Genomic DNA, 13,581 nt, shown 5'->3' on the forward strand with positions numbered 1-13,581 from the left:
ACCTGAGCCAGGAACTCAATCTCATCACTGAAAATGGAAAACTGTCACTCAAGCCACTGTGCTGGAAATAAATGTTAGCACGTGACCAAGAAAAGGTGATGCCTTTGATAGAGAGTATACCCAGCATTTGCACTGAATATCACTATAAAACCATGACAAGTTTTCACCAAAGGAAAGGAAGTGGTGTAAGTGGACTGACTGTACCACTGAGGCTGATAAATTTGAATTGTCAGCCACCAGCAGTCCACCAGTCTTTAATTCTCACCTTTAGAAAGTACATTTGATAGATTTGGAGCTGTAGATCATGCAGAATAGAAGTGCCAAGAAGTTAGAACTTCATATGTTATTTTTACTAATATTACCTAATAACAAAAAGCTGCTATGATAAGGCAGAGAAGATCTTTGATGAGCTGCTAATTTTTGTATTCCCTTCTTTTTTTCAGTGGTCCATAGGCAAAGAATACAAAACTGCATTGTGATGCTCTACTAATTTCCACTTCACATCAGCTGCACCATTATTTTTCATTGCACCCTGATCTAAAGGAAATCATGCTGAGAAAAAAAAGATAGGCTTAGCATTTCATTTCTGCTGAAAAGTATTGCTGCTGAGACACAAAGCAAGTTAGGCACCCAGGCAGAAGAGAGCTTGTTTTAAAATGGTGTGGTTTAAAAAGAATTTTGTGATGAAGAGGTAGCAATGCATATTCAAAGCAGAAAAGCAGAAATCCCCCGTGTCTTCATCACATTAGAAAGAAGCCCCATCATGATTTTTCTTTTTCAGCCATCTGTTCTATTGGTACGAAAAACTCAGCAAAAATAAATTTGTTTGCAGAAAAAAATCAAGTATAGTTTGTTTAAACCATGGACCACTCTGGGATGATGTTTACATAGACCCTACCACAGAATTGTGAATGCAAGTTTGGGCTTTTTACTGCTGTTGTTTAAGCTCACTAACAAACCAAGCCTGACACAATTGTCAGAGCAAGCCAGAAGGCAGAACAGAATCAGTTAAAAATTCGTTGCCATATAATCTATCAGCATAATTAATATCACTTGGCATAATCACAGCTTAATTTATAATTTTCAAACGAATTTTCAGTTTATAGTTTCATTACCCCCTCAAAGCAGGCACAAGTGTCTTCTTTAGGGGAAATGGAAACTTGCAACTGCAAGAAAACATTTTTCCAAGATCATGTTTGATTTATTTCTTGTTTTACTGCAGGAAATCTAATTAATGTGAATTCTAATTTGATTCTGTTTCTCTTTTGAAACAATTTTGTTCCTTTTGTCAAAGAAAAGTGCAGGCTGGAAAGAAAAGGATTGTGTTGTGTTGGGCTCCCATCTCACTGCTGGCAAGCTGCATTACATTTCAGTCTTGGTGTCATTCACATGACATTAAAAATTCCCTTCTCCAGCAGAACCACAAGAAAACTAACAGGTGAAGTGAAAGACCCTCCTAGCTTCTGAAACGGGCTGGACTCTCCTTCACCAGGCACATGTGTGTACCTCCCTGAAGCCTCTTCCCATCTTCCCTGCACCAGAGCCTGTCCTGTCAGCCCTTATCTCGCAGTCTCTTCACGCAGCAGGAAATCACAGCAGGAGCCCTTAGCATTTGTTCTCATCCTATGCAATGCTGCAAAGGGCAGCCTGCACACGTCTTCTGCTGTGCAACAGAGAGAGGACAGTGCAAAGGGCTCATCTCAGAGTATGGGCAGTATTTATGTCCAAACATTTCTCTCAAAGCACAAAGTTTCTTTGGGGCTTTCAGATCCATGGCCTTCAGGGAAATGCAACAGCATGTAGTTGACTAATTGGATGCATTATTTATAGCATTACTGACACACACAGTGGGTTTTCCTTTTGCAAACTGAATAGAGATTGGTAGCAGGCATGCTGGGGACACAAACCGGGACAATGACATTGCATATGAATTATTGCTGTAACTGTTGAGCTTTGCCAGACTACCTGATCAGAATAAGAAACCTATTTTCTTGGTGTAAGCAGAGGGCCAAAGGCACCAATTAATTTTTGACCAAGCCTTGATTAAATTCAGTGTACAGGACCTTGAGGTAAGCTAGAAATCCAAGCAGTTTAGATACATAAGGCAATTTAGCCAAATAGTACACAGGCAGCCCCAGAACAATGGCTAGTCAATATGAAAATCTATTTTAGAAATCCACTGTGCTCTCTGTCCTTTTTTCTTGAGTAACCATCTTAGATATTTGTGAGGTTTCTGCTGCTTCAACATGGAAGCAATTTCTCTTGTAAAGATACAATCCCGATAAAGGCCCTTAGGAAGAAAACTGGTAGTTAAATTAATACATCATATTTCTGCCTCCTGACTCTAACAGTACAATTGGGAACACAGAAGGACAGACTGTGTAAGGCTGGAAGGATCCACTGGAGGTTATCTGGTCTAGCCTCCCTCCTACCAGGGAGGGTCATCCTAGAGCATATTGCATAGGACAGCACCCAGACAGTTCTTGAACGCCTCCAGTGATGGAGACACCACAACCTCTCTGGACAATCTGTTCCACTGCACAGACACCCACACAGTAAAGTTCTTCCTCATATTCAGGTGGAGCTTCCTGTGCATCAGTTTCTGGCCATTGCCTCTTGTCCTATTACTTGGCACCATCACACAGAACCTGGCTCCATCCTCAACACCCTCCCTTGAGATACTTATAGACATTGATGAAATCCTCTCTCAATCATCTCTTCACCAGGCTAAATAGGGTGAGTTTCCTCAGCTATTTCTTGTGAGGTGCTCTAGCACTACATTTGAAAGAAATGCCTAGGAATTCATCTTACTGATTTGAAAAAGTTGCCTGTCCAGTATCACAATTCCTATGACTTCCACAGTTCTCTGAAAACACACTTAGCAATTCTGTTTGCAGGGGCTGCCTGCCCAATGCACCTCCCTCATGCAGGGATTAATAGTTTTCCACTGAACAGTTCCAGGGAAACATCAATGACTTCACTCTTTTGATGACTGCTGTTTACTTAGAAAAGTTAAGAAAGGTGACTGCATGATGACTTCTAAACCAGGCCTTGATGCTTATGACGACAGTATAAAAATCTGAAAAGGTTAGTGATGACATTAGTGCTGCACATTCATATGGAAGGAATGCTTTGTCAGAACCTATTTTTTTTCTGCTTGATGACTTATGGGTATAGAAAGATGAGAATTTATTCTGAACTGCAGAATCATTTGTCTTTTTTTAAATGACTGAAATTATTGTCCTTCCTTACCCTGACTCATGGATATTTATGCCATGGTATTTCAGCCTGATTTACTGTGTGTCTTTTTCACAGGACAATACAAAATCCAGTTTTCCATGAAAGGATTCAAACTTTCAAGCAGAAGGTGACTGGGCTCCATCTGGGAACCTTTTGGAGTTGAAGCAGTTCTGAATGAAGACATTTTTCTAGGGGGGAACTGTCATCTGTGCAATATCAAAGTGCGTGTGCGTGGGTGGAATCACATATTGGGAATACACTTTCATGATTATTTTAATGTTGTTATTTTAATTGTTTAGTTGAACAAGATTGATCTGATGGGGTATGCTAATAACTAAATCCCTCTGAGAGAAATCTGTCTACATTTGTTAACATTGCTGACCAAGACTAGCTGCCAGCAAATTCTTGTGAAGATGACAGAATAGATTGTGGTGCATTAGCTCCCCCATCAGAGATTCAGCTTGGGTTAAACAAACAAGTTTTCTTTTAGCCAAACATAAATCAAATTTTTGGGAAAATGCTGGATTTACTGCCTTTTTTATACCCATGTAAGTTTACTGGTTATTTCAGACTACCCCTGGGTGGATCACTGCAGAGATATGCCTAGAAACAATTTTCGTCTCTGTGACCAATGTCTTTTTTATTTTTATTTTTTTTAGAGGCAAGACAACATCCAGGTGAGCTATTTGTGATGCAGTTTCTGGGAGATCCTCCTAAACAGTTTTGATAAATTTCAACAGCTTAACTCTTAGGCTACTGTGCCTTATCCCTAGACTATAGACCCATGCAAGCACACCTCACCAGTGCTGTCTATTCACCAGTAGTTACTTTGAGATAGCAGAAGAAGTTTTAAAAGCTGTCTCCTTTTTTTGCATGCTCTTTTATGGATGATTTTCTATCCTGTGTGCAGTGGTGTACAGTTTGTGTTCTGGCAGCAAATTCCTGCATGCCTCCAGTTCCTTAAACACTTTTAGAACCCATCTAAAATTCTCAAGTCTGATAATACTAGTAAACTGTTATTATTTATCAAGTATCTGAGGGACCAGTAATAAACCAGAATCAATCACTCTCTCTTTGTAATATCCATGACTCTTAATTAAGACATAGTAATGGTATGCATTAAAAGGCAAGCAAATGATTATGAGGTTAGTTTTACTGGAGAAAGAACCTTCTATTTTCCTTTGGGTTTTGGAGATCCAACTACCTGAATATGCCATGCTGCTTTGGAAAGAAGTCAATCTATGAATTTAAAATGGATATACCATAATTTTGTTTTGCAGGCTTATTATTTATTGATTTACACTCTATTCTTGATTACTTCAACAGCAGGTAAACCTGTTCACAGGACTTCCACAGCACAAAAAAAAAAGATGAAAAGAAAATATAATCATAGAATGATTTGCATTGAAAATGTCCATAATGATAATCTTGTTCCGACCCTCTTGCTATAGGCAGGGATGCCATTCACTAGACCAGATTGCTCAGGGCCCCATCCAACTTGTCCTTAAGCATTTCCAGGGATGGAGTAGTCACAATTTCTCTGGGCTAACTTGTTGCAGTGCCTCGCTACCCTCACAGTGCAGAATTTCTTCCTAAAATCCAATTGAAATCTACTCACACTAAACCTGGTATTCAGCAATATTCAGGTACCCAGCTACCTGAATATGCCATGCTGCTCTGGAAGGAAATCAGTTTATCTGTTCAAACCAAATAGTCCATCATTTTGCTCTGAAGGTTTATTACTTACTGATTTACAATTTATTATTGATTATTTCAACAGTAGATAAACCTGTTTCACAGAACTTTCAGAGCAACTGCAAAAATTGACAAAAAATTAAAAAGACAAGATCTGTAATTTCAAAGGTCAAAACAGTGATGAGCATATTCCTACAGTCAACAGAAATCAAATAAAAACATGCAACAAGCTGTTGATGTATTTTGCCCTCTCCTACATTAAATACAGACATATAATGCAAATTATTCACTGGTGCATGTGAGAACGGAGCACAACAGTGGGAGAAGTATGACAAACAGAATAACTTCCGAGTTCCTCAGAGCTGAGAATCACCACCTAGAGTAACCAGCCAAGCTGAGAGGACTTTCTGGCTCCAACTGCAAGGTGAAGATACAGATCCCACGCTGTTTTCAGTCAGCAAATCACAAAACCAGAAGGCCACAGCAGTAAGGAGAAACTAATGGCACTACCAGGCAGCAATGAAGCACGTACACAGTGCAACTGGAGCAGCCACATTACCACATTCCTGTCCAGTTTTAACCAGCCCTCTCTGAGCAGTGCACAGCAATGGTGAGCAAGAGACAAACAGTCCTTTTGCTTCACTGATATTTATTTGTAAATACTGGTTGCATAAGTAATAAATTTCAAGCAGAGTAAGCATAATGGGCAACACTGACTGTCCTGATTTATTGGATGTAACCAAGAAAAGGCAGCCTGTCTCAGTTAAAGAATCAAACAAAACATTCTACTTCCAAAAATGCAAACTTTTCACCATGATAAATGCATGCTGTAAGATCTGCACATTTACAAGAGTATCTCCTCCCAGTCCCCTAACTTTTGGGGGACAAGGAGAAAAAAAAAAGAAAAGGAGAAAAGAAAACAGAAAAGCTGCAATTTGGGAGATATGTATCAGCCACTAAAGTGCTTGAGATTTGGTCAAAGATAAAAACCCTAGCCAAAAGTTCTTAGTGAAAATAATAGAAGTATTTTCAATTTGTCCTTTGAAGGACAAGCTGCAATAGCACCATAGCAAAATTCTGACAATACAACTAGACTTCTATGCAGCAGGAAATAGAAAAAAGTAATAAATAGTGTAAGTAAAAAATGACTAAAAAAGCAATTGTCAATACAGCTCTGTAATATTTCCCTGTGCCTGCTTTCTACCCATATTACCTCATTTACCTATGCTTGAAGATCTGGGCTGCACTTTTCTGTTATCTTTAAAATATTAGCTAGCCGAGGAAATGATTGCATAGACAGAAAACCCATGAAGATTTTTTTTAAGGATTGAATCACATGGATAACAGCACATCAAAACTTTTTAGAAGAGATATTCTCTGTCTTATAAGATATTTATTAACCCAGAAATACAAATTTAGATGGAACACACCAGTATTATCTTGCCTGTACTTTCAGCCTAGTATTTACCCATCTGAGCTTGATTGAACCTCAGTGGACAAGGAAGTTGAAAGAGCCTCGTTTCATGTTATAGGACACTTGAGACTGTGTTCAGTTTACTAATAGCAATATGATACTGAACACCACTGGGATAGTATGAAAATTAAGCAAATTATTAGAAGAAGATGGGAATAACTAATGTGCACTTTGGGACAAATCTGTAATTCATACTAGCACAACATGGTATCAGATGGAAAGTCTCAATATAACCGGCTTGACTGAAAAGATGCAATTGTACTGTCAGACAAAATTTCTTATCTCAAAAGGACCAGATGCACCATTACATAACTTCAAGAGACTCAGATAAAATTCAGAGAAACCACTGACTGATTATAGACTGCTTTTGCTCTATGAGCTCTGTAAAGATCATCAATAGAAATTGCAAATGTGCAGATCTTGTCTCAGTGATCAGTTTCGAGAGGTGGCTCTGCTATGGCAAGATTTTGGGGAAGATGGAAACAAATAAGATCATAATAATGTATTTTTGAGATATATAGAAATCCAGTATTTATTACATATTGGTTTTATTGGAGGGCAATATTTTCCTCACAAATAAATAGAAAATACAGTCTTTGATGATATAATTTGAGGAAATCATCATTCCCCTTTCCTAGGAGAGATACATAAAAAGAAACACAGGTTGCATTTGCTCCTGGAAGCATTCCAGAGATTCTTAAATTTTGGGTAAGTTTTTTATTAGAATCCATATCTCCAGAAATGAAGACCAAGAGAAGAGATAATTCTGAGGTGAGTTTTGTCCCTGGTAAGTGTGGCCTTTGACCTATATCTCCTCCTTATGAGTATCATCATTATAACTGGGATGAGAGTTTTGAGTAAGGAACCATGTGGATTGCTTCCAATTGATTTTACCCACCACAATCAATGAAAGGGTTGCTCCTCTGAGACTCCCAGAAATATAAATAGCTCTAAACATGCCCCTTCAGATGCAGCTATTAATACCTGAAATACCATCATTTACCAACTTTTGTCATTTCAGAGTAGGATGGGAAAGAGTTTGGGCTTTATCAGTCTTTTTGTCACAAAAGATTAGAGGAAAAGATGGTACAGATTAATTTAGACTACGGCTTTTGTCTCCTTTTTCTATGTTTCAGGAAGGACAGCCTGAACAACTCAACTGAAACACCATTATTTCTCAAACCAGTTCTGTCCTGTCTGGTAATAACAGGCAAGAGAAGCAGACACATTCCAAGCACGCTTGGAGACATCCTGCTGCAAGCCTTCCTACAGCTTAGTTCAAAAACCAGACTCATAAGAAAACAAATTAAATATTGGCTCATCAATTTTTACTAAAAATGGACACACAGAAAATGTCTATCTTTTGACCAACCTAAGTTTGGGGTTTACTCCCTCCCTTTTTTCCCCCTGCCTTTTTGTTTGTTTTCCTAGTGAGTATAGGCTTATTGATTTCACAAATTTTAGAATCCAATATACTTTTGCTGTAAGTATGCACTTGATTATTCATATTTATCATAAAAGACAAAACTTAATTTATCTACTGTATCTACAGACGCTTAATAGATCTTTTTCTGAATAAATCTCATAGATCTCCATCTCAGCTAGTTTGACTGTTGATTCAACTGAATTATTAACAGAATAAATGAACTGGGCAACTTATTCCTTTACCCTTCAAATGTAACTGAGAAATTCATAATTGTTACAGCTTTCATGAGCTGTAGGACTCAATACTAATGTGACAAGTATGTTTTAAATACTAATAACCATAAGGAAAAAACAGTTCACAGAGTTTCTCATTCACACACTGTCACATCTCACCTTCTACAGTACTTTTGCCCCCTTGGGTATTTATTTACCATGTTAGGTGCCTCAAATAAAAGCCTAACTCCTCAGATTAAACTCTCTGTTTCTAATCTGACAAAAACTGTTGGGACAGTTTATCTAATTTCCCAGTTGCCTTAAATTATGTAGATAAAATTAGCAGTTTGTAAGAGGACGATGGAGAGGAAACTGACTGACAAGGAAATCCTGATGGATTTTTAAGATTAAGTAAAATCAAATGCCTTTCTGAAGTCTTATACTGGTGAAACAAATCACACAAATAATCCAAAAGAGATACAAAATTAAATGAGAAATGAGAAAAAGATCACATGGTTTTTTTTTTTGTCCTTAAAGAAGTATGTTTCCCAGTTTGGTTGGGTTTTTTTATCCTTTGAAAGGATAAAGAAATCCTGTGATTTATCCTATGATTTTTACAGCCTGATTGTTTTTGGTACTTAAAAAAAATTAAGTCTAGCAGCCATTTAGCTTAAATTTATCTGAATTTAAACGATCAGAAGAATGAACAATCCAGAAAATACATGGGATTAAAAGGCATCTTAGGAACAAAAATCCTCTGCAAGCAGTTTTACACAGCTAAGATTAAAAAATCATGCTTAGGAACTTTGTCTCAACATCAGCTGAGCCAAAATTTAAGCAGGAACTTTTGAGATAATGCTTTTAAGACATGTCAGGCAAGAGAAAGCTAATGACTACCTAAGGTGGATCTGGATACTGGGGTTTGTTTAAGAATCAACACGATGGGAGCTTTTGCAACTACTTGATTATATTTCACACTTTCCATCCATATCTTGTTCCTGCATGCATGTTCCTGCAGGGAAGGGGCTGCTGGCCCCAGATGCTGAGCAGAAAGTTGGGTCCATCCCTGCTGCATGGCTGCTCACCTGTCTCGGGCAACACCAGCCAGCGGTTTTGGTGCATCCCCCAGCTTCCATCTCACCCACAGCTCTCTAATCTCCAGGATATCTCCCATTTTAAGGACTTTTCCTCCAGTCAGGAACTTCACCTTTCTCCCTTTGGGTCTCCCTCCTTAGTGTCAAGACCACTTCCTCCTGGCACCCCAGACAAGCCACTTCCCTTCAGGCCAGATGTTTTCAGTCAGACTCCACAATTCCAGGGAGCAAACAGCAAGCTTCTACTTGAGACCTTGAAGGCTCGAATTTGATCACTACCCTTCACACATACACTCAGCTACCTGGTATTGGTAATATTCATTATTTAAACGATTTTTTTTGCCAACAAGACTAGCTAATATTAGCCTGATTTCACTTCCAGTGAAGACAACAGGATTAATTTTACTAGTTTCAGGAATTTTCAGTAACAGTATTTTCCAAGAGCTGATTATATATTGCACATAAATGCATTTTTCTGAAGTGGTTCAACTAATCCATTACAGTTGTTTGCCCAATGGATTCAATTATTCATGTGTGAATAAAACTTTTCCAAAAATATTGCTAGTATAAAAAGCTCCAGAAATGTTCATATGTATTACAAACTTCATGCTCCCTAATAGAATTAAGGAGATAAATGCATTTTCAAGCTTTGCTGGAATTATTGGAGGGAGTCATGGAATAAAACAAATATATGATAATTTTTGTTAGCTGATGGATTATAACCATTTTTATATAACCATTTTCTTTTAAAAAGTAATAATATGCTACTGGGTCAAGGACTAGAAACTAAAATACAGCACCATGGCCATCTTGATTTCTATTAGTTCAAGCCAGAGGAATAATTAATCAATGCAAACTCTTAGGCATGTTTGAATGACTCATTTTTTAGTTGTTTCTCAGTGTGTATAAATTTATCAGCAAGAAGCTAGATGATTTCACTGGTAAAATCTTACAGAGCTTACTATATCTAAGAAAGTGGCAAAACTCTGGTTGTTTATAATCATCAATTTTCAATGGGTTATGTAACTGGGTAATATTTGGATATTTTGATAACAATAGAAAAAGACGCAAAAAATCTAGACTTGTACAAAGAAAAATTCAAAATATTCCACTATGAACAAAGAAAATCCCATTTTTGTAAAATCCTACCTTCAGGAACTCTAAACAGTACTTAGCATTTCCCTGTGGGGATTGATTTCAGACTAAAGCAGATAGCTGGCATAGATGATTTCAGCCAGAACTACTAGTCTTGATAAACTTTCAACTGAACTGAAAAACAGTTTTACTTGAAAAATAATGATGTGCTCTTAGCCTTGCTCATAATTTCAAAGCTGAGACTCTGGCAACTATTAAAACTTAGCCAGCAGAGGCACAGGATTATCTGCAACTTTAAAGGCCATTCTTAAGTAATGTCTGCAGCATATGAAAATCTCTCCTTGATGTAGAAAATTTACTTTTAAGAAAATACTCTTATTGCTTCTTGTCAGTGCTGGCAAGTCGAGAAAATGGCAACAAAACTAAATAAGCTTCCTATGTGATTGATTTCTGGTATCCAGCTTATAAACACAGAATTCTCCACAAATACTGCAAACCCAAAGCACTTAAGTCCTGATGATGTTTTCCAAGAAGCTGTTAAAAGTTAAATTATTGTTTCAGCTTTAGATTTAGCCTCCTAAGAGATAACTGATGCTAAAGAGACTTGGTTTGTCTTTTTGGTTGTTTTTAGCATCAGGCAAAGGGACAACAGAGGAAAGGGAGAGGGAGAAGGAGAGGGAGCTGGAGAGGGAGCTGATCCCTCATTTGCAGCTATACTGAGACTCTGATAATGAGAACCCGTGGGAGATACATTTCCCCAGCGAGGACTCAGCGCACAGTGGGTTTTAAGATTAGGTCCCACACATGTGCAAAGCATTTTGCTTGAGGAAAGGACTCAAAATAAAATTACAGAGTTTTTTGCTTATTTTGCTTCTTATGTGAAAAAAAAAGTTCAAGACAGATTATTATTTTAGGACAGCATATCAGATGTCTTTGACAGTTGCCCTGATTTATTAACCTGCAGCTCTGGGATAAGGGAATCAGACACTCATATCTGGCATCAACAGGAGCCAAGCATCTAATTTCCTTTGGCTCTTCTGGAACTGCAGCACACATTTCTCAACTAACTGAAAGCAGATTCTCTTATTCCATAACGCAGAGAGATTTCTTTTTGCTTTGTACAAATAATCTTTGGAGTTTCATCTTACACCTACATATAAAAATATACTGTTATATGACAATAAGATTAAAACAAGTCCAAATGCACACAGAAACGAGTGATGAAATTAACATCAAGGAATCACTTTTGAAACACTGGCCTACAAGTAACTGGCATGAAAGTTTAACACAGGCATGTTACAAGATTTAAGATTTACTTCAGCATGAGAAGAGCAAACCTATATGGAATCGTATAATCTGTGATGAAAATCATAAATATATAAGCAATATATAAATAATAATCTGTGTGGTAAATGTGCTTCTTTTCCCCACATTTATTATTTTCACTGGTACTCAATCCCCCAAATAGAAGAGGCTTCAAAGACAAACTATTTATAAACCAAATAAATCCTATGAAGAGCTATTTTATTATGACAGAAGAGTTTAGCTCATGAGGCAGAGATAATGTAAAAACATTCTGTGAACTGTCCAAAAGCCCAAACTGTATTTTCTTGCATTGACTGAAAATACAACATTCTCTTTTCCAAGACTTTCTCTAACAACATTGTTTTTTCTACCACTGTTCCAGATTCCTTTGTAAACATACCTTTTAAGTAAATTAATATAGTAAGAAGAACAAAAATGCATTTATTCACTTTCTGTACTAAATTGGCTAATTTGCTTTTAGTCAGACTTCCAGTCTTAGCTGAAAACAAATATTATTATTCAGCACAACCAAGACACACATTCTTCTTTACAAAATCATTAGAACATCATCATGTTCAAAATTATTCCTGTGTTTCTGAGATTCTGCTCATATTTAGAAAGTAAGCTTTTTTATAGCAACTAATAACTACCTAGGACTGCTGCTCTTCCCTCTCTGTTGTGCTTTACAGTTACTGAGATCTCAAAGTACAGGTTTCACTCCATAGGTGTGGCTGAAAGCAGCCTCACACAGACAGTGGTATATAGCAAAAATGAACATGACAGCCACTAATAATCCTGAGACTGCTGCAGAAATAAAAAAGGCACACATACCTACAAAAAGGCAAATAAGCTGTGTTACTGACGAATTCCTCAAAATGGTCACATACTGCACAGAGTTCTTAGCACTGCTTCAACTGTCATGTTTATGAGGAATAAAAATGCGGAGTTCTCTCTAATACATTCAGCCTTCAAAAGCATTATGCTGTTTGACATTCTGTACCCACATATCTGACCCTCTCCAAAGGCAGTGGGTATTCCAGTATAATACCCACTATCCTTTTGGAAGTCTTTCCAAATTTGGTGTTTGCTTTTTTAAATGGCAGATCAGAGGGACTACAACTTGGCCATGATATTACTATAGAGTTTCCATAGTGGTTTGTTTACCAATGGGTTTGCTCCCCCTTTTTTTTTTTTTTGATAAGTAAACTGGAGCAATCAATGATCATAACAGAAATCAATAAAAACAATCAAATATTAAAAATTTAAGCATAACCATGGAAGACAGCTGTTATAACGAAAGGAAGCAAAATTTATAGTAGTACATTGTTGCCAATACAGAAGAGTCATCAGAACTGTGGCTGTACAGCTTTTGATGCAAGCACTTTTGCCAGCAAACTATCAGAAAACAGAGCTATCCAAGTGTCCTCAACACCTTACTTTTTTTTTTCATTATACACAAAGGTTATAGGATTAGATTTTCAATTAAATTACCTGTCCCAGTGATCTCCAGTCCAGGCTGGCACTTCCAATGTATACGTGTTGCTTATCAACAATCCAGAACGATGACTGAAGCCGACCTTCATTATATGCTGACATGTTCATATACAACACTTCAGCACCTAGAGATTTAAGGATAAAATAAGAAATGTCATTACTTAATATGAGATAATTTACATTATTAAAAGAGGAAATGACTTCACATTTCACGGCCTCACTTTCCAAAATTAGTGAGAGGCATAATGAAACATACCATTAAGGTTAAAAGCAGCGAAAAACAGCGATAAACTATTGCTACTGTCCCAATATTTATTACTTTAATTAACATTTATTTCAGTTATATGAAGAAATATTTATGCAATGCATGTCCCAAGTATAGGGAACATTCACATGTGTTATAATGTTTAGATAATTTCCTTCCACTTTAGAATCAAATAATATTTTTTTTTCCAGCACTGTATGTTCCTAAAAATAGTTCATTTCTAAATTTCTATTCCATAGCACAAACCACATATTGCAGTAATGACCTTTAAAATATGAACA

The 13,581-nt window shown here is 37.1% G+C and overlaps 1 protein-coding gene across 14 annotated transcripts in view; it reads right to left on the minus strand.

The window, feature by feature from the left end:
• Positions 1-13,581, minus strand: part of PLD5 (phospholipase D family member 5) — a 334,219-nt gene that overhangs the window by 27,008 nt on the left and 293,630 nt on the right. For all 14 annotated transcript variants that reach the window (XM_064414641.1, XM_064414645.1, XM_064414642.1 and 11 more), the window contains one exon: positions 13,033-13,160. In XM_064414641.1, the coding sequence (XP_064270711.1) occupies positions 13,033-13,160 (128 nt within the window). The remainder of the gene's footprint in view (positions 1-13,032; positions 13,161-13,581) is intronic.

The sequence above is a fragment of the Passer domesticus genome, chromosome 3 (genome assembly GCF_036417665.1).
Source record: "Passer domesticus isolate bPasDom1 chromosome 3, bPasDom1.hap1, whole genome shotgun sequence".
NCBI lineage: Eukaryota > Metazoa > Chordata > Aves > Passeriformes > Passeridae > Passer > Passer domesticus.